The 27,105-nt window shown below is 38.7% G+C and overlaps 1 protein-coding gene across 16 annotated transcripts in view; it reads right to left on the reverse strand.

The window, feature by feature from the left end:
• The window catches only part of ELF2 (E74 like ETS transcription factor 2), a 95,372-nt gene that overhangs the window by 12,178 nt on the left and 56,089 nt on the right, over positions 1-27,105 (reverse strand). For 2 of the 16 annotated variants that reach the window (XM_004265138.3, XM_033419447.2), the window contains exon 1: positions 7,680-7,982. The exons of 11 other annotated variants lie outside the window; for them this stretch is intronic. In XM_004265138.3, coding sequence (XP_004265186.1) covers positions 7,680-7,737 — 58 coding nt within the window. In that variant the 5' untranslated portion in view covers positions 7,738-7,982. Of the gene's footprint in view, positions 1-2,382; positions 2,409-7,679; positions 7,983-27,105 lie in introns of those variants that run through there. 3 more of the 16 variants (XM_004265139.4, XM_033419448.2, XM_033419450.2) reach the window with 3 other exon arrangements.

Below are 27,105 nucleotides of genomic sequence, written 5' to 3' on the forward strand. Positions count from 1 at the left end.
GCAATTTAATTTCTTGTAAGGCTCAGTTTCCTCTTTCACCAAACAGGAATATTACTTACCTCATAGAGTTGTGAGAATTAAATGCAGTGATTCCCTTAAAAAACACGTACAATATCTCACATATAGATAAGAACTCAATAAATGGTGATAATTTCTTATCACCATTTAAGCTCCGTGAGATCAGGGAGGGCCTATCTTAATTCATCTTTACATCTGTTATGGTTCCTAACACAGACCTTTCATATAGGAGGCATGCAAGTGTTTCTTTTATGTTTTGAAGTTAAGGACAACCCACAGACCTTACAGGAAAAATAGCAATTCAAGCACAAATGCATTATCCTAATGACATAATTAATTTCACATCCTGATTTGAAATATTCTGCTTGGTAAGAGGTTCTGAAACATGAATATGTGAACGGTGTCTAATTTGATAAATTTTTCTCAAGATGTCCTCTAAAGGACTAAAAGAAAATATTTGTACAAATTTCATAAAAGCATATTATCAATTCACAAGTTCTACAACACTAAAGATATGAATCTTTTAAAATTGTTTCCAGTAAACTTTTAATTGAAAACAACTTTTTCACTTAGTCTCAAAAGTCACCGAGTGCTAAGGCCTCGGCCTCACACACCAGCCATTTGGAGAGCATTCACAGAAAATCCAGTGACTGCTTCACCACCTGCTGCACGTCATCCGCACTCTCAACCAAGGTACCCGGTCTCTCCAGTTGCTCTTTCCATTTATGGAAATCTGCTCAAAGCTGAACAGTTCCAGAGAGGCAGCCAAACCTCTAAGTAAATCTATCTTTAGGTGACCCTGCTTACTCTTATCTGCAGCTTCACTGAAGCACAGGATTCAATCAGTCCTTCTAGCTCAACTTTAAGAAATTTACTATTAGTAAGTATAAAATATATTACCATTCTCAAGTATTTTTTTCAAAGTACCTCCCCCTGCAGTACTCACGTGCACTAAAGAACCTTGGGAAGCAGATTCTCAGGTTTTTAAAAGTTTATTCTAGGAACTTCATTCTCTTTAAAGTCTGCTTGTGTTGCAATTTAGCTGTTGTCTTAGGTGCTATTAATAAACCATCCCGGGTAAACTAATTCCTTATGTAATTGTATTAAGACACACCCTAAAAACTCTACCATACTAAAGAGCTTTGAGTATTTGATAATAATACAGCAATAGAATTTTACCAGATATTTTAATGTTTTAAGTTATAAACAAAATGAAATTTGCCAACAGCTATATATTGTGCTGCCCTGAGCTCTTATGCAGTTTGAGGTATGTTTTCAAAACCATGACTTCATGTTAGTTATGTCAGTGAAAATTTTCTTGCTATGATTTCCGACCTCAACCTCCCCTTTTCTCCCTAAGTTCAAAATGCTGTTTCCCCGAAATATTTTACATCCAGAGTAAAACAAAGAGAATCCACACAAACTTCAGCAGAGAATCACTCCTTTACACTTTAAATCCAGGACGAGAATATATTAAAAAAGCATCAACTCCCTACGAACTATCAGTCGGATCTAATGTTCTATGTACAGTCAACAAAGGATTGTTATCAACCTGAGACACAAGTGTGAACAGAGCTCTGGCCTCATGAAGCTTATACGAATAGTTCAGAGTATCAAACACATAAATGGACGTAAAATATTTCAAAACAAGATAAAGATGCAAAATAATTTGACAGTTTCCAAGAATACTTAACCCAATTTGTTAAAAGTGAGCTCTGTCTCTTTTTACTTGTCTTTTGTTGACGTAAGTCAACAAGCAGTTTTTGGTAACAGAAATTTAAGAAATACTTTTCCTATTCAAGTTCCCATAATTTTTAAAAACTTTTCAATATTATTTTATTCAGATCAATAATTCAAATACAATTTAAACTAAAATTCTGCACAATTCCTAAGGATAAATATGAATATAACATTGTTGTGCCATCGAAGTAAGCAAACTTACAAGTGAGGGCTGAGAATTCCTTACTTATCTCTTACTTAAAGCTTGATTTTCTGGTGTCTTTCTAGGCCTGCTTATGAAATTTATGGGAGTTTAAAAAAATAAGCAACTCATTTAAAAAACAGAAACAATGCAGCTAAAAGTAATCTGGCAGGTATCATCTTCTAGTTGCCCCCAGTCGGTGGCACTGCTGGTCTATATTCCTTGAAGAAATAAATATACCAAATAAATTTCCAAACTATTTTAATTTTAATCAGTGTCAAAAATTAAATTTGCTTATGCCCTCCTTTACCGTTGGTTCAGAGTCTTATTGTTCCATTTCTAGCTTTCTAATCAACTGGTGTTTGTATGGAGACTATTCCAGACTCACTCGACAGCTGTTACTAAATACCAAACTTGGTAATTAAGTCTGACAAGAGACATACCTCTCAGCTTTGCAGAAGAGAATGCTGGCAATGGATCTAGCTCATAACAACGTTCTTAAAAGTCAAAAATAAAAATTAACAGCAATTTAATTTGAGAGCAATAGGAAAATATTAGAAAACACTTCATTAGGTGATAGTGGTATTCCCCTACAAGCAAGACCATAAACTAATATTTACAAGGGCATCAGGCAGCTACCACACCTGACTCACCACAGCTTATTCTCTAACGCCCCAGGACTCTTAACAGTTAATAGGTGAGTGAAGAACACAAACAAACGGAAAGGTAAAAGGTCTGGGGCACTCCATCTGTATCCGTTCCCCTTTGACTTTTCTAATCTATACAGCTGCATTATAAGGTTAAAAGGGGAAAGAGAATAAAATCATTTCCTACAGTAGCGCTGTCTGATAAAAATATAACGAGAGCCACGTGTAATTTTTAAAGGTCCAGCAGCCACGTTAAGAAAATAAGCAGAAGGGGAAATTAACACCTTTCATTTAACCCAGTATATCCAAAACACTGGCATTTCAACATGTAAAAGAGGTTTACATGTAAAGAACACGTAAAGAAGTTTTTCACTGCTTCAGTTTTTATGTTTAAATTAAATTAAAAATTTGGTTAATCGGCCACATGTCAAATACTCAATCGCCACATGAGGCTAGTGGCTATGGTACTGAAAAGTATAGACTAAATAAAACTGTAACTCAGCTATTCTCAAACTTTTCTGGTCAAAGGGCCCTTTTACACTCATATTGCTGAGGACCACAAAGAGATTTTGCTTATGTAAGTCCTATGTTTAGATACTCATCTTATTTGAAATTAAAGCTAAGAAAACTTTAAGTAATATGTTTATGAAAAATAACTTCTAAAACAAAGAACAATTTGGAGAGTAGCTTTATTTTACATTTTTGCAAATCTTTTTAATACATGGCAGAAAACAGTTGGATTCTCATACCTGCTTTTTCATCCGATCTGTTCTATCAAGCCATGCAGCCTCTAGAAAACTTCTGTGAACACTTGTGAAAGTGAAAAGGCAAATGATGTCTTAGCGTTACCATGAAAACAATCTGACTTCACGGACCCCCTGAAAGAGTCTGGGGAACTCCCAGAATCCCTCATACCAGAGATTTTAGTATTAAAGAACTGCAGCTGTAATTTATTATCTAATGTAATCAACAACACCCAAATTCCATCCTCATGTTTCTGTAAGTTTTAGCTTCTAAACATAAAATCACTGTGTAGGTGAACAATTATGATTCCATTTCCATAAGTACAACAGTACTTTGTCGACTTATACATGAAGGATTTTTTTTTAAACTCTTCATAAATCAAAAACACTCTCCTGCCTGCCTCTCTACCAATTAAATTTGTCCCTAAAGGAAACTGATGTTGGATTACCCTGAATGACTCTTTACACACTGATGTTACTCTTTCACTCAATTTCTGTATGAATTTTAGTACTAATGCTGCAATGAATTCTAAAGAGTAATTTCTTAAACACATTTCCAAATAAAGTTTTAAAAAATTTATGCCATTCTTCCAATTTTATTTCAACGCATGCTTCATCTTTTCATAGCCTGATAAATTTTTTTTCAAATTGATGTTCTTTTCAAGATTGATACTAGATATTCCAGTTTATAGTAAATTAGAAGATTTTCTAGTTCAAATTTCATGATGAATTTTGACAAACTAGACAGATTTGTTCCGTCCGTAAAAATACTTAAGGCTGCATTTCCAGAAGAATTTCCCCCTTCCATTCAATAACCGTGTTAAAGTAGAACAATACTTCTTTCCTAAGAGTTACGCTATTTCTCAATTCTCAAATTCTCCACTTTCTCAATTTTCAATTTCTCAAAAAAAGGAAGAAAAAAAGTCAAGGAATGTACACTTGAGAATAAGAAGGCAGAATATTTTAAATTGACAATCTTCCAGAAAAGTCAGGCCACATGTACACAACGCTTTCGCGTAAGTATTAATAAAGTAACATTCATATTCTCCTAGAGACTAGAAATGAGCTTAATTTACTAAATAAACTATATCATAGTCTTATTCAACGTACAGACATGGCCTCAAACTCCAATTTGGTCCAAAGATTGGCAAAAGAAATTAACCCCTCCCCATTACATAACGACCTTACAGACAAATTCACTCATAGAGTGTAATGTAAAGAAATCCAAGCAAAAAGAGGACCTTCGCTTTCCATTAAATATTTCTGAGCCACCTATAGTTTCAGAGTTTTAAAAGTTATTAGGGATCACCTGGTCAATGGTGTTCTCTTACAGAAAACGAAGCCTTAAAGAGCTAGTTTAGTGACAGCTAGATGAAGATCCTTATCTCTTGACTTCAGGGTCAAGGCTCTTTCAAGGCTCTTTCTCGGTTGGACACCATGTTGTCAGTGAAAGTTTTATAAAGTATATCAAGTCTTTACCACAAAAAATATTTTGTATGTGAAAATGATTTTTACTAAATAACCTTATGTATTTCATTCTTTATTCAAATGCCTCTGACAGCATACACGTTGATAACTAAAGCGAAAGCTGATGGCTAAAGTTGATAGTTAAGTCTCTGAAGGGGGGAAAATAAAAGCAAAACTATATCCTCTAGCATCTTAACGTCTAACAGTAATGGTAATTCTAAGCGCTTTATACTTACTTAGAAACAACAGTTATGCTAACAATATTCAATTTAAAGCTTATCTCCTCTAGAAGTTTTCCTTAATAGCATTCTACACTTACCAGGAACCCATACAGCAATCCCTGTAGTTATATTAACATTTATATATTATACAGATTTTCATCTGTCTCCTCAATTAGACTAAATCTTCGTGAGCAAGAATTACGTCTAACACTTGATGACTTCCCTCAAGGGAATGAAAAGATACCATTAAGTCCATATACAAATACAAACCTTACCCTCCCAACATCATTGGCAATTGGCAGCAATAAAAATTTAGATCCATGATTCTTCATTTTCTGGGCCACCTTTCCTCCTCCACTTTTAACTCACTGAATAAACCTTGGATAAACCAGCAAACCTGTCTCAAATTTCCTTCTAAAATAGGGTTTATAAAGGAACTTCAGATTACACGAATATGACTTGAGAAAATCATTTGAAAACAATTATATGTAATATGTATTCTTTAGAGAACATTATAATCACAAAGGAAATTTCAACTGTAAGGTTTCTATGTACTAAGGAAATGCAGTAGAACGGGAAAACATTTAACTTAAAAAAAAAAACCCTGATCAAAAGAAGATAAAACGTTTGTATTTTTGAACCGTAGGCTGTCTATATATGTTAAACTGTGTGTATGTATCCACTCCAAGCAAAATATCTACAGGTAACGTTCAGTTATGACGATGATTGCAAAAGCTTATGACAAAAATACCTTCTCTTGGCAAAATTAAGCCCTCTTACCTTTACCTTTACAAAATTCTAACCGCGTGGAGTATTCTAAGGTTCTCACAACCACTGGGAACATTTCCGGAAAGGTCCATGTTCAGCACTACTGACCCAAACAATCCATAAAGTGTTGTTAGTAGCAATAATATAAAGCCAAAAATGCCATCTCTTAATTCATACAGTATTAACGGACTGAACGTACACAAAGAGACCAAGTTCTCATTGTGCTCTGCCTCCTTTTCCCTAATATTTAAGTTCTTGCTCTAATCGGAAAATAACTGTCAAATGCATTTTAATCACTACTCAGTGAACTGTGATTTTTTTCTTTGGGACCGTGTAGCGTTCCATTTTACAGATTAAGTTCTGTTAAGGGTACATGTAAGTTTATGATTTCTCCGAAACGAACTGAATCACGAGAGTTTCACCAACCAAACGACTAACTCCCCAACCTAAAAACAGTGGATGGAAAACAGCCGGTAAGATCCTTTACAGCAATCCTCGTCGGTGACTCTTCCCCATCTTCCAATTCCCATCGATGGCGATATGAAAGAGATGCCAGGGAAAGGAACACCGACGCTCACTGCAGTAGGTAAACCGTACTCAAGCTCCGCTACGCCGACTCAGGGCCCTCGCTGCGCTGTCTGCTATTAAGTAAAGCCGCTTTCTCTATGTAACTTAAGTCCGTGCCCTTCCGCTGCAGCAGTGGCGCCGCACATCCCCCACCGCCGCGGCCACTTCCGTGTTTACACTCCTCTTCCCTCCAATTCCATGCGTACATTGTCAGCTTCACTCCCGCCCAATCTTCATTGGCCCGCCGCGGGCCAGGAGTCCCGCCCCCAGAAACCAACGCTCTTATTCGGAACATCGCAGCGAGCGGATAGGAACCCGAGGCCTGTCAATCCCAGCCGTTCTGTCCTCTCCGAGGCGCTTCCGCTGTGGTGGGAGGCTTGGGGGGGAGGGGGAAAGGGGGCAATTCCGTGAGGAGACTTCCCTGGGGCCAAGACTCCCTCCCGCCCGCCCCGCTCCTCCACCTTCACCCGCTGTTTACAAAAATAAACGTTCCTCTCTGACGCCCCAACGCTCCAGCGCAGGGGTACAACACATACTCCGTGTCTTTCCCATCCTCCCCCCTGAAAAACCCACCCACGAGGCAAGGGGCATAAGCCTACTTCTCCACAGCCGCCCACTGAACCAGGAAAGGGAGGCGGGCCCCCGAGAGCAACACCCCCCCCAGGCCACTCCACGTTATTAAGGGACCCTCTCGAGAACCGTTACTCCCGAGCCCGCACAAGGTGGGGATGTGAGGAGGTGGGTCAGAGCAATTTTTTGGCGGGTATCGGTCTACCGGACGTGGCCCGGCGCTGCCTCGTCCGCGCGGAAGTCCAGGACTTGCGGACCAAGTCTGAAAGGAGAACGGGGCGGGGGTGGCGAGCGTCCACCGGAGAAGCCCGCCGCCCCCGACCGCGGGCAGCAGCGGCCTCTGCGGCCAGACAGCGTGGCAGGCGCAGCCGGGAGACAACAGCCTCACTCACTTCCTGGTTCCTCGGCAACTGGGGTGAAGCGCACAACTCGTCCGCCCCCGAGTCCCCAACTTAACTGCGCCTCGGCTGCCCGGCACCCGCTGCCAGCGCTCCGCCCGGCAGCCGCCGCCGCTGCTCCACAAACCCACCCTGAAGCGACAGCGCCGGATTTGAGGCAGGTTACTCTCCAAGGTGATCACTTCCTGATTCGTCGCCTCCATTACTTCATTCACAACCCCCCTTTCCCCCGGCCGCCCCGGTGACCGAAGGGGACACCGGACCCCCTGCACTGACCGCCACAGGGGAGCCACCCCGCCCCCTGTGCACCCCTTCTCCTGCTGCACCGATGCACGGGAGGAAAGTTCCCCTGTCCTTACCAGCCCGGATGAGCAGATCCAGCTGGTTCGTGGGTCCCTCATGCAGAGACGTCGCCATGTTTATCCCGGGGCTGGAGCTGCTGCTTCACATTGACTTACACCGTGAGCAGCGGCGGCAGGGGAGGAGGCGGAACCCGCGGCCGGAGACACACGCCGTGCGGCCGACACACACTCACGCACTCGCACACACTCCGACGCCCGGATCCTTGCGCGTCCTCCGACAGGAAGCCGAGGCCGGCCCGCCTCCCGCCGCCGGGCTGAGAAACCCCACCACCTAACGGCAGGGGCGGCGGCGGCGGCCGCCTCGGCTGGCAACGCGATCCTTCCGCCCCGCGCCCAGACAGGAAGTCCCGGACGCCCGCCCCAGAGAGCGGACGCGGCCCGCGGCGCGCAGGACACCTGAGGCAGGGAGTCGTCCCGGGGGCCGCGGCTGGGACGAGGCCCCTCGGCAGGAAGACGCACGTTTCACGCTCTGCGGAAGAGAAGTCTGCAGTCGTCCCCACGCTAGAAGAGAGCCATTAATCAAATTTTCCTTCTGGAAGAGCTCTAATGCCCAGTCCCGCAGCTGGGACGGAAAGGTGGCTAATTAATTAACTTGTTGGGCCGTGTCAAAGTGTAAGGCTGCGTGTAAGCCGTTCACTTGAAAGCGCTGCGCTGTAAAACAGGCATACCAACCCCAAAAGTCATACCTACGAAATGTTACCAAGGCTTTATGGGACAAAGTAAGGGGCTTCCAACCACTCTCAGGGACCGACTTCGCCCTCTTCCCTCTACAGAGGTATGGAAAAGCACACTAGGCAGGTGTTTATTAGCAAACAGCACATGCCAACCTCTGAGAGATGAGATTATCCTCCCCCAGTTGGCTAGCCATGAAATGTATGTACCCTCCTACATTTCTATTTGGTTCGCTCGGAAACAAACGAACGTATTCACTTATATCATCTACTTTTAAAGATCTTTTTGATAAAACTAACCTTATTACAAATAACGTACATATTAAATACAGTAGACGCGGGAGCTAGATTGCCGTTTAGTGACTATAGACTTACTGACAACACAGGAAACCAAGCCTATAAAATGACCCAGATGAAGCTTCATTGAAACAAACACAAAAAATGCTTCCCTGGGTTCAAAATTTCATAATATAAAAAAAACTGAAACAAAAGGTTGCCTATAGTTGTTTCTCCACACAACGTAAAACAGTGCCTCCTACAGAGTAAGTGTTCAAAAAGTTATTTGCTGAATAAACACAAAAAAGATTTGGTCGTTACAAATTTTAAATGACAAGGTGTAATTTTTTATGACTTAAATTGAATGAACTGTGATGATAACTAGAGAAAAAATGTATTCCAGGGGTAATATTAATACTATATCGTTTTACAAATGTTTCCCCAACATGTGCAACGTCAGAGTTGATTCCACAGCCCATGACTTTGCTTTTTTCATTTCTTCTAAATACTCATTTATTCTCTTGGGCCTTTCCCCTAGCCCTACCACCATGATCCCCACCTTCCCAAAAAAGAACCCGTATGCCATTTCCAAAGTACAGCCCCCCTGAAACCAAACAGGGATCTCTTCCTTGCGTTAGGTAAACTTGCCACCTATTAGACAAAAGAAACTGTATGACTGGTAGCTTTTATTCTTTATTTCTAGTCAATTTAAAATAAGGATCATCCACTGACCCACAGCATCATAACCTGAGACGGTTTCCAGGTGAGAGGATGGTGCGGCACGCTACAGGGCTAATTGCTGGCTTTAGGCAGAACACTGAAATTGATAGCAAATCTGAATGTCCCCTCTTATCAATCATAGATATTCGTGTATTTAGAAAGGAAGAGAGTAATGTAAGCCAAAGGGTGTGTTTCTTCTGGAGGCGACAGCTTGACCTGGCTCAAAAAGAAACACTCTTCTCACTGTGGGAGTCAGTTTGAAGCCTGACACGTAACCTTTACCTCACTCTTTGCTTCTTGAGGGTTAGCTTTTAAAGAAAGATAGCGGTGTGTGTCTGTGTATTTCACTCTCGGTACATCTTAATTATATGGACTCATATCAGCCTTATATTTTAAGTTCCAAGTGAACAGAAGCTGTATCTATTCCTGCATAATACTTCACAGTTAGTATATACACATATATAGTATTTATGCATATGTGTGTATATATATATATATATATTTATAGAAATTAATGCAGAAAGCCTGGGAAATATTCCTATATATTTAAAGCTCTTATAAAAACACAATTCCCTGGGGTTTAATGCAATTCTGTCTTGCTACTATAACTAGGCTTTCAAAAGCCACCAATACTTTTTAGAGACTAGCAAGCAAGGTGAGGCTGCTGCTGGAAATATAAACTGGTACAAACTTTCAAGAAAGCAATGAGCATTATAGATCAAGAGCCTTAAAGAGGTAAATATCAATATATACTGATCTAGGAATTTCATTTCCGGGGCCTAGCCTGAGGAAATAATCAAAAAATGCAATGGATTGTTTTAATAAAAACATGTTTGAAGAATTTTTAACATGGTAAAATATTAAAAATATAAATGTGGCAGGATTAAAATATACAGTATGTCCCCTACATACAAATGAGTTCCGTCCCGAAAGCGTGTTTGTAAGTCCAATTTGTTTCTAAGTCCAACAAAGTTAGCCTAGGTACCCAACTAACACAATCAGAGGGCAAGCTGCAATTTCACTCACGTCTGACGCTGATGCAACGCATGTTCGCATTTTTGAAAGTTCGCAACTTGAAGGTTCGTATATAGGGGACTTACTGTATATGCATTTCTTCCACACAATATGACTCAAGCCATGTAGTATATGTGAATATATGTGTACATAACATGTATATGTGTGTATATATACACACACACACACATCGGCATTTCTCAAGTCTTCAAGGTTAAGCAGAATTTTCTCAAGTACTAATGAGCAGAATTTTAAAAATTGAATAAGACTAGGTAGGTTAGCCTGGTGGATACCTTAGAGCATATTCGGCTAATAACATTACAGAAAGGCAGACTCTACATCAAAGTTATTGCTGTGATCTAGTAGGTGAATAACAGCTAACTCTTACTGAAATAAAAGCCACCAAGGTAAGTGCTTTACCTTCATTTTTTTCACTTATTCCTCTCTACATTCCTGTAATAGATATTACTATTGTGCTCACTTTATAGATGAGGAATCTTGACGAAGGTCATAGTGTTCAGGAGAAGCAGAGCCAGGATTTGAACCCACGAACTCTAACTCTAGAGCCCTTCCTCTCAAACACTCCCCAAGCACCCAAGTAACAAGGCCTGTGTATCTGCTGTGATGCATTTAGTACCTACTGATTTTCTTTTCTGAAAATTCTTTTCTATTCCTCCCTTCAAGAGGTGGAATCTAATTCCCCTCTCTCCCTTTGAGTGTAGGCTGAACTTAATGATTCACTTCTAACAAAGAGAATAGAGCTGAAGTGATGGTGTGTGACTTCAGAAACTGTCTGCTTCATCTCTTGCTTTGGGTCACTCAGAGGAAGCCAACTGCCCCTTAGGCAAGGAACAGTGGCATCCTGCCAACAGTCATGCGACCGAACTCTCTAGGACACAAACCCTCCAGCCCTAATCAAGCCTTCAGATGATTCCAGCTTCGTGAAAGATCCTGAGTTACGAGCCATGCAAGTAAGCCGATCCCCAATCCTTAATCTCAAAAATGATGTAATACTGATATAATGTTTATTGTCTTCAACTGCTAAATCTGGGATGATCTGTTAATCAGCAAAAGATAATTAATATAGAAGAAAGGAGCAGTTTAAACTCCCAACTTGTCACATTTCACAGCTTAGATAAAGAAAGAAGGGTAGAGTTTAAAAATGACCTCTTTCAACTACATTTTTCCATGTCTTTCTTCATAGTCTGAGCATCAATTCTTTCATCCTCCAGCCTCTCCGTTTTAAAAATAAGTAAGTCTTCAGAATATAATCATTATCATTAAAGTCTAATATAACCAAAAATAATTAGATACCCTTGGCTATTTGAGTGATTTCATGGTCCTGTAGTAACCAAGATGGAAAAAATTTTGAGAGAGATGTAAATGTCCAATTGTTTCCAACACCATATAGGTTTTAAATGTTTTGACTTATAGCTTACTCTGGTTATTTCCTTTGTATTTTTCCTTTATCTAGTAAACAGAATCATAAAAGGTTATGGTTGAAGAGATGCCTACAGACAACATCACCTAGAGGTTTTCAAAAAAATAAGGAAGGACCTGAACATCATCATCTCTTTTCCTGACTACCATGAATTAAATATATTAAACTTTAAAACCAAATATATAACTCTGTGCTCTATCAGATACAAGTACCAAGGTCAACAGGCTTCAAAGTTTAAAAAAAATTACAGGTAGGAATCAAAGGGAGCAGACATTCTACCCATTTACTGTTATTTTCCTATAGTTTGGGAGAAGGATGCCAATTTCCTATTTTAGTAATGACAACTCTTTAACCACCAATGGTAGAGTTATTTGAGAATCACCGATTTAATCCAATGCCCTAATTTTACACATCAGGAAACTGAGGCTCCAAGAAGTTAAATAATTTAACCAAAGTCACATGGTATATATCCCACTATTTCAAGGTTAAAAATTCTACAAAACAATCTTCTATAAAACTTAGAAGTTACAAAATGGATGAAAACTTAAATCCATTTTACTATTACTATATTTATATAAATTATAAAGTGGTTGCTGTTTTGCTTTTTAATGTCAAAGCTAGAGCAATGGTCAAGAGTCTTTCTGAGAAATTAAGAAAAAATGGAAAAAAAACTTTGAGCAGTGAATGGTAGGAGAACAATAAGAGGAGGTCAAACAGTCTGATGCAGCTGAACTAACAGTGAAACTCAAAGCTGGGGGTATGGTGTGTTGGGCATGTTTAGAAGAAAAAAAAAGGTAGGAGAACTAAGGTCTAAGAACATTATGTCTATCAAGGACAACAAGCTGGAATCAGGAGATTTAGGACCATTAAGTAAAGCCTGGTTCATCGATACTGGAAGACAGACGACAGACCCAGGAGCGCAAGTCTACAGCTTTACAAAGAGAAAAGATGGACTATTTCATATGTTTTATACTACTATATGTTTAACTCACTCTTTTCAGTTTTTTATATTACTGATTCATTTAATAGTTAGGTTTTATAAAATGTTACTAAAGTGAAGATGTTTGAATCCATGGTCACATATTCATTCATTTATTCCATAAATAATTACCCAGCACTTACTTTGAGCAAGTTTCTGTTGTAGGCACCTATTACTACACCTGGTGGCACTGAATTACGTAAAAGGAAAAAATTAAGCCTTCTCAATTCAGACAGAACCCACACCAAGTGTGAAATTCTCAGCATGATATACAAAATTGCTTATACATGAAATTAGAGTAGTAGTGGGTACGTGCTACATTTTGGACCACCACCCAGCAGAGTTAAATATTTACATGTATAAAAGCCTTCATAAGGCATGGATTTTTAACAGGGGGTTCACAAAGGCAAAATTTTGTTACCAAATGTGCATTTTTTCTGAGGAAGAGGATCATGACTATTCTCAGATTCTCAAAGAGGTCTATGACCCCCAAAGTCATTTCACCATAAATTATCTGGCCATATGCATTTGTCGACCATAAAAGCCCGATGATGATTGGGCTTCCCTGGTGGCTCAGTGGTTGACAGTCTGCCTGCCGATGCAGGAGACGCGGGTTCGTGCCCCGGTCCGGGAAGATCCCACGTGCTGCGGAGCGGCTGGGCCCGTGAGCCATGGCCGCTGAGCCTGCGCGTCCGGAGCCTGTGCTCCGCAACGGGGGAGGCCACAGCAGTGAGAGGCCCGCGTACCGCAAAAAAAAAAAAAAAAGTATGCAAAAAAAAAAGAAAAGAAAACAACCCTATGATGAGTAAGGATCCGGCATGTACCATTTTTGAAACTGATAGTTTGGCTTAGGTTCACATGTTTTCCGCATTTTACTTAACTTATCCCTGGGTCAAATCCTCCTTGAGCTTGTTGATTCTTCACTTTACGGTTTACACTGAACAAAAGCAGCCACTCCTAGAAGACTATCTGTCGACTGAGTCTTGCAGCTAGTCTTTTCTAAATGGATGTCAGATTCAAAAAGCATTTATTAAGTACCATATGTGTATGACACCATACAAAGTGAATTAAAATGGTTAATGATCTATTTTAAATAACATTTATAACAAGTGATTTCAAGGGCTTGGGTTCTTTATTATCATTAGGGAATGTACAGTATCTTGCATATTCTGGAAATTTTTTTCAATTCCTGTGAAACTTTACAAGGGCTAATGCATGATTCTTATTTAGCATGTTTATGAAAAGATTTACAATGGAGTTCTTAACTAAAACACATTGCAACAGTAAGTCACATTCTATTTTGATTGATTCTAAAAGGAATATTCAAATTAACTAATTTCTTCCCCTCTTACAATATAGCTTCTGCACCTATCCACTGAAAAGTTCTTCAAAGGTCAACATCAGCTTTTTTTTTTTTTTTTTTGGCGGTACACGGGTCTCTCACTGTTGTGGCCTCTCCCGTTGCGGAGCACAGGCTCCGGACGCGCAGGCTCAGTGGCCATGGCTCACAGGCCCAGCCGCTCCGTGGCCTGTGGGATCTTCCCGGACCGGGGCACGAACCCGTGTCCCCTGCATCGGCAGGCGGACTCTCAACCACTGCGCCACCAGGGAAGCCCAACATCAGCTTCTAATTGCCAAGCCCAGCGATCTCTTCCTAGTTTTCGCCTGACTCTACCTCTCCAAACAAATGAAATTATTGGCCACCCCTTATTAAACTCCTTCCCGTCATATGATTTTCATGACAATAAACTGTCTGGCTTTGTTTTGTTCCTATTTGTTTTTTTCCATTGACTTCGCCTACTTCGGCACAACCCTCAAATGTGACTGTTCTTCCAAAGCGTGAGCCTTGGCCACTTTCTCTCTTCATTCTCCACTCTCTCAAGAATGGTAGTTAGTATCCATTCACCACCAGGGCTTTCAATATGACTTCTGAACTGACTCAAAAATCAGCATCTCTAGGCTTGACTTATTTTTTTTTTTTTTAGTGCTACATTCTAATTTCCAATTGTACGGTAAACGTCTTTATTTGGATAACCCACTGGTACCTAAAGGTCCGTTATCTACAAATCTCCTTTCCTCTATCAATAACATCACCTTCATCCCAAGCTAGAAATCTTGAGTCATCTGTGTTCCTTGTTTAGGAAGTCATCTCTTGTACAATTTTTGAGGAGGATTTTAAACGTACGTAAAATTACCAAAAAATATATATATATAACAAACAGTCACGACCCCCGCACCCAGAACAAACAACTGTTATCATTTTGTCATCTATACTTGAAGGTGCTGTTCTTCCCTAAGAAATAACACATTACGTGTGGAGATAATAACATCGCTGAGAACTACCAACAGTCCTCATTCACCATTCTGTCTCTCCAAAGGAACCACTATCATGAGCTTTGTGTATATTCTTCCACTCTATGTTTTACACGTTTATGTTTTCACATCTGTGTACATTTATGCATGTGTGTGTGTGCATGTATCCCAGAATGACATACAGTAGTACTTTGCATGCTCTGGGTACATAAATGACATTATACTACATATGCCATTCTAAAATTTATTTTTTTCATTCAAGATTCATATTCTATCCATGTTGGTATAAGTAAATATAGCTTTGCTTTTTACATACTTCAAATTATCCCAGTGCACACATACACCCCATTTTGTTCAAAAACTTATCTACTGATAGGCAAATAAAGTTGTTTCCATTTTTCACTTTTATAAACAATGCTGAAAAAAATTCTTATCTATTTTTTCTTAAGCATGTATGCCAGAGTCTCTCCACAGTATACACCTACAGAGAGAATTTTTAGGTCATAGAATAAGTGCATTTTAAATTTATATGTTACTCTTTCCAAAGTAGCTATGTAGGTCTAAAACCCCACTAGTGATGTGTTAGTGCTCCCATTTTTCTTACGTTCTTGTCAATACAAGATATAATCAAACTTTAAAAATGTTTGCCATCTGTTGGACGGCAGGAAATTTTTCACTGTTGTATTAATTTGCACGTACTTAGTATGTACTGAAGATAAACATTTTTTTCATATACTTATTGGCCATTAACATTTCCCCTATGAATTTCCTATTCATATCCTTTGTCATTTTTCTATGACACTTTTTTGTCTTACTTATGTGTAGAATGTTAACATACACTAGACAGTAATTCAGATATGTGTTCCAACTATCTTCTGTCAGCCTGCTGTTTGACTTCTACTTTGGTTGGTCTATGGTATCCTCTATCCTACAAAAATTTTAAGTTTTGATCCAGCCAAAGTAATATGTGCTTTTCCTTACAGTGTATGTTAAATAGCCCATGGAATAAAAAGGAAATCATAAAGGAATTGAGAAATATTTAGAAATGAATTACAATAAAAATACAACATGTCAAACTATATGTGACACAGCTAAAACCGTACTCAATGCCAGGAAATGAAAAGGTTTAAAAATATATGAGCTAAACATTCAGTTGATAAAGATGGAAAAATCAACAGAACAAACCCAAAGAAAAAAGAAGGAAAGAAATAATAAAGAGCAGGAAAAATGAAATAGAGAGCAGTAATTTTTAAAACTAGAAAAGATTCACAAAACCAAAAGTTGATTTTGGAAAGAGTAATAAAATAGATAGACCTCTGCAAGGATAACCAAGAAAAGAAGGTACAAATAAGATACAGAACAAAAGGGGAGAAATAACCACAGATACAATACATATAAAAATAATAAATCAGTATTATGAACAATTATACACTAATAAAGTTGAAATCTGGATGGACTGTATAAAGCTGTATAAACTATAAAAAGAAAAACTGAATAGAATAGTAAGTAGCAAAGAAATAAAAATGTAGCCCAAAACCTCCTCTCTACAAAAAAAAAAAAAAAAAAAAAAATTACAGGCTTAAATGTACTTTTAGGAAAATTCTAGCAAATTTTTAAATTAATTCTTATCTTACAGAAATTGTTACAGAAAATAGGAGAAAAAAAGTGAAAGCAGCCTAGATTATTTTATGAGCCTAGTGTAATCTTGATTCCAAGATTAGATAAGGAAAATACAAGAAATTATAGTTCCATATAACTTATGAAAGGTCCTTAACTTAAAGCAAAACAGAGCAAAATGATGAGTAACATGTATCCTCAAACGCAAGGAGAATTCAATGCCTGAGAATTGACCACATTAATATATTCCAGAAGAAAAATCATGACGTATCAAAGAATGCTGAAAAAGCATCTGACAGGATTCCATGTACAACTAACACAAAAACAAAACCAAAGGACTACACGGAAATTCCTTAACCTGGTACATGTTATATACTAAAACCTACAACAAACATTAAACTTCAAGTTGAAACTTCAGATACAGTCCCTTCAAGATTAGGAAAAAAACAGGACTGCCAATGGGAATGTAAACTGGTGCAGCCACTGTGGAAAATAGTATGGAGGTTCCTCAAAAAACTAAAAATAGAACTACCGTATGATCCACTCTTGGGTATATATTCAAAGAAAACAAAAACATTAATTAAAATGATATATACTCCCCAATGTTCACAGCAGCATTATTTACAACACCCAAGAAACAGAAGCAGCCAAAGTGTCCATTAACAGATGAATGGATAAAGAAGATGTGGTGTGTGTTTATGCGCACACACACACACACACACAATGGAATACTACGGAATACTACTCAGCCATAAAAAAAGAATGAAATTTTGCCATTTGCAACAACATGGATGGACTTGGAGGGTATTATACTTGGTGGAATAAGTCAGACAGAGAAAGAAAAATACTGTATAATATTACTTATATAAGGAATCTAAAAAAATTAAACTAGTGAATATAACAAAAAAGAAACAGACTCACAGATACAGAAAACATACCAGTGGGGAGTGGGAAGGGGGAGGGACAAGACAGGAGTAGGGGATTAACAGGTACAAACTACTATGTATAAGATAAATAAGCTACAAGGATATATTATAAAGCATAGGAAATATAGCCAATCATTTATAATGACTATAAATAAGAGTATAACCTTTAATAATTGTGAATCACGGGACTTCCCTGGTGGCGCAGTAGTTAAGAATTCACCTGCCAATGCAAGGGACACGGGTTCGATCCCTGGTCTGGGAAGATCCCACATGCCACAGAGCAACTAAGCCCGTGTGCCACAACTACTGAGCCTGCAAGCCACAACTACTGAGCCCACGTGCCGCAACTATGGAGCCTGCATGCTGCAACTACTGAGCCCGTGTGTTGCAACTACTGAGCCCGTGTGCTGCAACTACTGAAGCCTACATGACTAGAGCCCATGCTCCACAACAAGAGAAGCCACCGCAATGAGAAACCCGTGCACCACAACGAAGAGTAGCCCCCCCTCACCGCAACTAAAGCCCGAGCACAGCAACGAAGACCCAATGCAGCCAAAAAAAAAAAAAAAAAAATTGTGAATCACTATGTTGTATACCTGAAACATATATTATAAATCAACTATACCTCAATAAAAAAATTTTCTAATTAAAAAAAAATTTAAGAGAAAATCCACCACCAAAAAAAAAAATAACCAGGAATGCCAATTAATATAACTATTCTTAAACATACTGGAGTTCTTGACGAACATCATAAGGAATAAAAAAGAAAGAAGATGACTGGAGACTGGAGAGAAGGAGGGCTGAGTTGCCTCAGCTCAGGCCATCCTAGACCGGTAAGCTCCCAGCTGATCCACAGGCAACCACAAACAGGAGAGTAAAATGTGGTGGATGTCAATCAGGGAGAATTATGCAGCAGTCAGAAACAACAGATGACATACATACAAAGCAACATGCATGGATATTAAGAATAGTATTTACTTAAAAAAAGTAGGAAACAGAGCAAGATACGTAGTACCATTTCTATAAACTTTAAATTTATACAACAAAATATACACACTCAATACACTAAAAAAATACCTATTAATCAAATTAAATTTGATGCTTATGAGGGAGACTGGATCTTTATATAAATAAAAAGGATAAAGAGGAATAAATAAATCAATTGAAAAAAGTAAAAGAGGGTATGAAACAGGGCTCTAGCTTTACTTTTCTCTTTATAAAAAACTAGCTATCCTAATATAATCTACCGAATAGTCCTTCCTTTCTATAAATCCGTGTCTATTATATACTAGGCATAAATACATGCTTACTCTTTCCGGGCTCTCTAGTCTATCCTACTCAACTATTCATCTGTGGGCCAATAACACATTTAAAAATACTGTAGTTTTAGAATCATTCTTTATGAATAGGAGGGCAAGTACCACACACTTTGTTCTTTTGCAGAATTATCTAGATTATTTTTGGACCTCTACCTAAAGAGTTTGTCAGATTCCACCAAAAACAAGTCCTCTTGGAATTCTGACTGGAACTGTATTGAATTTATAGATTAATAGGGGAAGAATTAACAGCTTTACCATGTCCAGTTTTCCATGTGTTTGCAGGTTAAAGAATAAAGTCAATGAAATGGTTTTGGTCTCTTTAGGTTTTCTATTTCCTCTTAAGGAAGCTGTGTATCTCTTCACTTATTTATGTCCCTCCATAAAGCAAAATTCTTATTTTTATAGGTATTGCATATTATTGTTAGATTTACTCCCAGATACCTAATTAAGTTTTAAAAACTATTATGAATGGGATCTTTTTCGTTTCATTTTCTGATTGCTAGTCTTGTATACAGCAACACTGATGAACCTTCGAAGTAGTTTCAAAGTCTATACACTCTTTTAAATTTTGTGTGTAAACCTCGCAAATAACAGTGTTTCTGTTGTTTCTTCCCTTCTGATCTTTGTCTTTTATTTATTTTTCTTGCCTTATTTGCATTTGCTAGGCCTGCCAGTGTAACGCTAGTTAATAAACATGGTAAATGGAATAGTTTCCCCATTAATTATGAAATTTGCTATAGATTTTTAATATATATCCCTTATCAAGTCCCAATCCAGACTGAGTCTTTTTTTTGGGGGGGGGGGGCTGTCTTGGGTCTTCGTTGCTGTGCACGGGCTTTCTCTAGTTGCGGCGATCAGGGGCTACTCTTTGTTGCGCTACGTGGGCTGCTCATTGCAGCGGCTTCTCTCGTTGTGGAGCACGGGCTCTAGGCGCACGGGCTTCAGTAGTTGTGGCACGTGGGCTCAGCAGTTGTGGCTCACGGGCTCCAGAGCACATGCTCAGTAGTTGTGGCACACAGCCTTAGCTGCTCCGTGGCATGTGGGATCTTCCCGGATCAGGGCTCAAATCCGTGTCCCCTGCATTGCCAGGCGGATTCTTAACCACTGCGCCACCAGGGAAGTCCTAATTTGCTATTCTTAATTTAGAACATTTGTAGCTATGATCATACATAAATTCAGCAAGAAATTTTCTTTTTCTATACTAAGTCAGTGTTAAGGTTAAGGTTATACTAGCTTCATAAAATGAGTTGAAAAGCTTTCCCTCTTTTACTGTTTTCTATGACAGTTTGTACGTGATAGGGATTATGCATCCCTTGAAATTTTAGAAATAGAACTGGGTCTGATAGATTTTATTTGAATAAGGGGATGCATATGGAAAATTAAAGACCTTAAATGGTTATTGATTTGCCTAGGTTTTCTATTTCCTTTTGAGTCAGCTGTAATTTTTATATATATATATATATATATATATATTTTTTTTAGCTGCTCACTTTGTAGGTTTTCAAATTTTCTGGCAATAGGCTGTTTATAGTATTTTCTTATGGTTTTTAAACTCTCTATTCTGTTGGTCATATTTTTAATAGTACTCATTTTTCCTTATCTGTCTTTATAGAGAGTCATCCTTTTTTATTAATTTTATGGTATTAATAATCTATTCTGTTCTATTTTCTATTTAATTAATATAGACTAAGTATTTCTTCTACTCAATTTGGATTTATTCTGTTGGTTCTTTATTAACATCTAGAGTTGAGCTGATACTAATTTTATCAACCTTTCTTATTTTCCAATTAACCCACTTAGAGCTATTAAATTTCTCAGTGAGGAGCTTCCCTGGTGGCGCAGTGGTTGAGAGTCTGCCTGCCGATGCAGGGGACACGGGTTCGTGCCCCTGTCCGGGAAAAGCCCACATGTCGCGGAGCGGCTGGGCCCGTGAGCCATGGCCGCTGAGCCTGCGCGTCCGGAGCCTGTGCTCCGCAACGGGAGAGGCCACAGCAGTGAGAGGCCTGTGTACCACAAAAGAAAAACACACAAAAAAATTTCTCAGTGAGTTCTGCTTAAGTCACATCTAAAATTTTTGCATGCAATGCTCTGTTATTTTTAGCTACAAATATTTTATAAATTTCATTTCCTCTTTCATCCATTAATTAGTGAGCGTTTTTTTTTTTTGTTGTTTTTTGGGGTTGGACAGCCAGGGAATTCCTGAAAGTTTTTACTTTAAATGCTACTTTAAATGCTTTTTAGTAGTTTTTACTTTAAATGCTACTTTAAATGCTACTTCAAGGCTATGTTGTTAGATGCATATAAGTTTATGATGATTATATTTTCTGGACTGCTGCTTTTAGCAGTTTGAAGAGCCTCTCTTTGTCCCAATTAAAGATCTGCACCCTGAATTCTATTTTATTACAGCAGATTTATCTGGTATTTCTCTGATAAATATATTTTTCCATTCTTTTGTTTTGTGTATCTGCTAAAAACAGCACAGACTCGTGTTAAGATCACAGTTGGTAATTTTAGTATAACTGATGCTTTGGACTATTTCTACAGTCTTGATTTTTTAAATAAATATTTTATTTATTTATTTATGGCTGCGTTGGGTCTTCACTGATGCACGCGGGCTTTCTCTAGTCGCCGCAAGCGGGGGCTACTCTTCGTTGTGGTGCGCGGGCTTCTCATTGCGCTGGCTTCTCCTGTTGCAGAACACAGGCTCTAGGTGCGTGGGCTTCAGTAGTTGTGGCTCGCGGGCTCAGTAGTTGTGGCTCGCGGGCTTAGTTGCTCCTCGGCATGTGGGATCTTCCCGGACCAGGGCTCAAACCCGCATCCCCTGCATTGGCAGGCGGATTCTTAACCACCGAGCCACCAGGGAGGTCCCTACTGTCTTGATTTATGATTTGTATTTCCATAGTTTTTTTCTGCTCTTTGTTGCCTTTCTGTTAGATTGGTTGAAAGTTTAGTTTACTCCCTAACCTACCCCCCAACTTAGTATTTCGGAAGCCAGACCTTCTATTATTTTAGTATGCTCTAGTTGCTTAAAATAAATGTCCTTCTTCTCACTTCTCATCTTCTCCAGATCATGTTTCACACAGTTCCTAACTATTTAATTCAAAGGCCACCAAAATCTGGTTCCACTCTACCTTTCTAGGCTCACTTTTCTCAACCATATGCCTCTAGAGAGCCTTATCTCCAGTTAAACTACATTACTTGTCAGTTTCTAAATAAAATACAAAATTTCTGAAATTCTGTTCCGGTTCATGCTGTTTTCTGATTCACTCACTCATTCAACAAATACGTTATTCAAAACCTACTTGGTGCCTGGCTTTGAGCAATACCAGTAAACACAATGCATATGGTCTCTGGACTTATGAAGCATTGAGTGGAAAGACTAAACAATAAACGCAAATAGAATAAAGTAAAACTTCATGAATACATGAATTCTGATAAATTTTAACTGGGAATTGGCTCCCATCGCCCACAGCAGTCACTGGACTACACAGCTACCAGCAGGTGGCACCAAACCACCAAAGTCTGACCTCAGACTGACTTGGATACCTTATTCTGAATCCTGGAACCCATTCCACACACGCACTTCCTCCTCCACAAAGACTGACTCGGGTCGTTTTATTAAACTCACCAGAATGCCATTTTTATGTGATTTGAATTTTTTAGAACTACTTACTACTTCATCGTGGGAGTTTACTGTATCACAAGTTGTAGGTGCTAACCAAAAAAGAAAAGGGAATGCGAGTCTCTGACGAAAATAACAGAACAGCCCTAGTTGATCCAAAAGATGACCAGGAACGAAAAGCTGAAAAATGAAAAGCAGTATGTTCCAGAAAGAAAACAGCATACAAGAGCACCCTGGGAAGGTAAAGTCTGGATTAATGGAAAGGCGAAAAGACAACAGTGCGTGTGTATGTCTGGGGTGAGGGTACTGTGTAATTCATCAGAGTATAATGCTTAAGAGCTTGGGCTCTGGAGCCCTAGCTGACTTGAAGTCCTTGCTCCACCACTTAATAGATGTCTAGCCTTAGAAAGGCTATTCAGCCTAGGATTGCTGAAAGTATTACATCTATTATTGTATAAAGCTCTAAGAACTATTCCTGGCAATAAAGAAATATTAATGTTAGGGTTCTGTTTTTTGTTGCTATTATTGCTGTTGCTGTCTCTAGATGGATGAGAGGAGAGCCCAATTATTCAGTGTCTTGAAGGCCATGTTAAAAATCCTGACTAGTGTACTGTGCACAATTAGAACCAATAGAAGGTTTTATGGACGGGAATATCATGATTCAATTTATAAATATTGGGTTGGTCAAAAAGTTCGTTCGGTTTTTTCCGTAAGATGGCTCTAGTAGCGCTTAGTTGTCTTTAACTTCATTCAAAACAATTCCGTTAGACTGTATTGTGACAGTTCTCATATCAGCACGCATTTTTTTAAAAAAAAAATTATCAAAATTGGTGTATTTTTGTGTAGCGATTTTAATACTGAAGATGGAAGGAAAAAAAGCAACATTTTCGGCATATTATGCTTTATTATTTCAAGAAAGATAAAAACGCAACTGAAACGCGAAAAACAAGATTTGTGCAGTGTATGGAGAAGGTGCCGTGATTGATGGAACGTGTCAAAAGTGGTCTGTGAAGTTTCATGCTGGAGATTTCTCGCTGGACGATGCTCCATGGTCGGGTAGACCAGTTGAAGTTGACAGCGATCAAATCGAAACACTGAGAACAATCAACATTATACCACGCGGGAGACGGCTGACATACTCAAAATATCCAAATCAAGCGCTGAAAATCATCTGCACCAGCTTGGTTATGTTCATCGCTTTGATGTTTGGGTTCCACATAAATTAAGCGGAAAAAACCTTCTTGACCATCTTGCCGCATGCGATAACGTAACGAAAACGTTCCGTTTTTAAAACAAATTGTGATGGGCGATGAAAAGTGGATACTGTGCAATAATGTAGAACGGAAGAGATCATGGGGCAAGCGAAATGAATCACCACCAACCACACCAAAGGCCGGTCTTCATCCAAAGAAGGTGATGTTCTGTATATGGTGGGATTGGAAGGGAGTCCTCTACTATGAGCTCCTTCCGCAAAACCAAACGACTCATTCCAACAAGTGCTGCTCCCAATTACACCAACTGAAAGCAGCACTCTACGAAAAGCGTCCGGAATTAGTCAACAGAAAACCCAAAATCTTCCATCAGGATAATGCAAGGCCGCATGTTTCTTTGATGACCAGGCAAAAACTGTTACAGCTTGGCTGGGAAGTCCTGATGCATCCGCCATAGTCACTAGACATTGCACCTACGGATTTCCATTTATTTCGGTCTTCAGAAAATTCTCCTAATGGAAAAAATTTTGATGCCCTGGAAGACTGTAAAAGGCACCTGGAACAGTTCTTTGCTCAAAAAGATAAAAAGTTTTGGGAAGACGGAACTATGAAGTTACCTGAAAAATGGCAGAAGGTAGTGGAGGTGAACACGTGTGTTCAATAAAGTTCTTGGTGAAAACGAAAAATGTCTTTTTACTTAAAAACCAAAGGACATTTTTGTCCAACCCAATATATTTTTTAAATCACCTGGCCTACAATGTGAAGAACGGATTGCTTGGGGTTCCGGGGGTGGTGGGCAGGAATGAACACAAGACCTATTAGAAGGCCAAAGGCCAAAGCAGTAGCTCATATAAAAAATAACTACAGGTTGGACTAGGCTAGTAGCAATAAAGTTGGAAAGAAATTGGTAAACTTACAATACATTTGAAGGTAAAACTGACATGATTTGGTAAGGTACTAGGAGGTAAGGGACAAAAGGGTGGAAATGACGACTTCTCACAATACCCGCGCCCCCCAACCTTGAATAAAGTCTTCCTTACTGGACTTTAATGACTGTCATTGAATTTTTTTTCTTTAACACTTCCCAAATGAAAGTTTATCTTTCCAGGCTCAGCTAAAATCCGCACTTTCCATTACAGGAGCTAACAGATCTCTCCTCCGCACTCTCACAACAGTCTTTAGGTTATAAAGAGTTGTTTTCTTATATATTTTCCCCAATAGAGACAAGCTCCTTTACAGTCAAGGCTACATCTAATTTCTTGTTCTAGCCCACACAAAAAAAGCGCGACACGCACCAAGGGCAGCCTCAGATAACCTCGCAAATGGCCTCAAAGCCAGGGCAACTCCTCAAGCTCTTTTCTTTCCTTGGAAGGAAATTCAGTCTGCTTTCTTCTCCTTTCAACCATTCTATCTCTGGGGATTCTGTTTCCCCTAAGATTAACTGTAGAATTAACTAGTCTTTCATTAGCCTCCCCATTTCTTGCAGCTGCCAAAAACAAGTATATAGGGATTCTTTTTGTTAAAGTGCTTGCTACTAATTCTATTGAAAAACTCCTGACTCCCTTTGTGAGTTGGTAAACTGAATGCACTGGCTTCTGCCCCTTACTTTTATTCCCATGGATGAGGTTCACCAAAAGGACTTCCTGTTTTGTGTGTGGAGGCCTCTCTTCCCAGAACACAGCCTGCAGATGAAGCCTAGACATAATAATCGGTGTCTTCTTACCTCAAATAGATAACTGGCACTTCTGAGGGCCTCCTAAGCAGGCCTGTAATGTAGCAATGGAATTAAAAACAAATGTGATTCTGCCAGCCTTGTTTTTTCCAAACCGAACGGCTGAAGTTTACTGTTGTAAATCCAAATAGTAATAGATGCTACCTGTTTGAGTTCTTTCTCCTCTTGAACCAAACCCTTGATTCCCTCTTCAAAAGAATGTTTTCATTGTAAGTTATTACTCTAAATCTTTATTTTATGAGGATTAAGTTGCAGAGGGGGAAAAATGTGAGATATATATATATATATATATATATATATATATATATATTTAAAAAAAAAAAACAAAACCAGGATTCAGATTCTCCTAAAAGTCTTGTCAAACACCATGCGCACCAAGAAGTCCCATCTTGCTAACCAGTTTAGAGACATAACTCCTTTTTTTTTCTTTTTTTTCTTTTTTTTTGATGTAAAACTTTCTAGGGTCATCTTTTGCAAGCTCATCTAGCGATAAGAAAATCTCTAAGTTCTAGTTAACAAATAATTCATATTGTTCAAGTATATTCTTAAGTAAGTCCTGGAGGATAACTACTTATTATCATGACTCAGTCTTACAGAAAACATATGAAAGCATTTTTCATTAAATTTAAAGATTTAATTGTTCATTCCTTTTAAGTAATATATGTATTTTGGCTGATCTACAAAGTAAAAAGAAATCAAACGTCCAGTTATGACCAAATGCTGAACGTAAACTTGGAGAATATGGGATATCTATTATAAAAACTGGTACACTACACCTTAATAATGTCTAATGGAAAGAGAGGAAACCGGCTACATTCCTTCTTCCCTTGATATATACTCAATGGAAAAAAAAAATTACAGAAATGGAGAAAAATTTTTAAATAAAAATTAGTCCTACCTCATCTCCTAATCCCACTCCCAAATTGTAACTAACCACTGCAAACACCGTTAGTTCTCAGCACTGTCCCCTTATTTTTTGTGAATGGGAAAGTCACTCATGTTTTTGATGGTACTGTACACACATTAAAAAAAAAAAAAAAAAAAGGTGAGATTTAGGAATGCTTAATTCCATTTGACTTGCTTCTCTGTCCGTAAACCCCTCTGCCTTAACAGTCAACTATGCCCTTATGAAAAAATTTAAATATGACCCATTACAATAGCAATAATGCAATCTGGAACTTATAAACTAACTACTATACCTGGCAATTCTTTGTCTTTCCTCACCTTTCCCCAACCCTATCTACTTCATACTATTATTTCCTCAAATGCTTGTTTTTCTCAACTTAGCTGGCAACCTTCTTTGAGGCCAGCCACCATGTTTTATTCAACTATGAATCACTTACTCCCTAGGAGCAGTACTGTGCATAGAATAGGTACTTTGTACATGATAAATATTAAGTTTACCATTATCTCAACTGTACTTAAAGACTGACATATGGAGGAGGAGAAGGGAGAATTTATCTGCTGCTTCAACTGCTTGAAAAGAAATGATTCACGAATTTATTATTTTAACTTAATTGCTAATATTAACGCTAAACAACAATCTCAGGAGTTGTTAACTTATGTATTCTGATTTGTGACA

This window comes from Orcinus orca, chromosome 4 (assembly GCF_937001465.1).
Source record: "Orcinus orca chromosome 4, mOrcOrc1.1, whole genome shotgun sequence".
NCBI lineage: Eukaryota > Metazoa > Chordata > Mammalia > Artiodactyla > Delphinidae > Orcinus > Orcinus orca.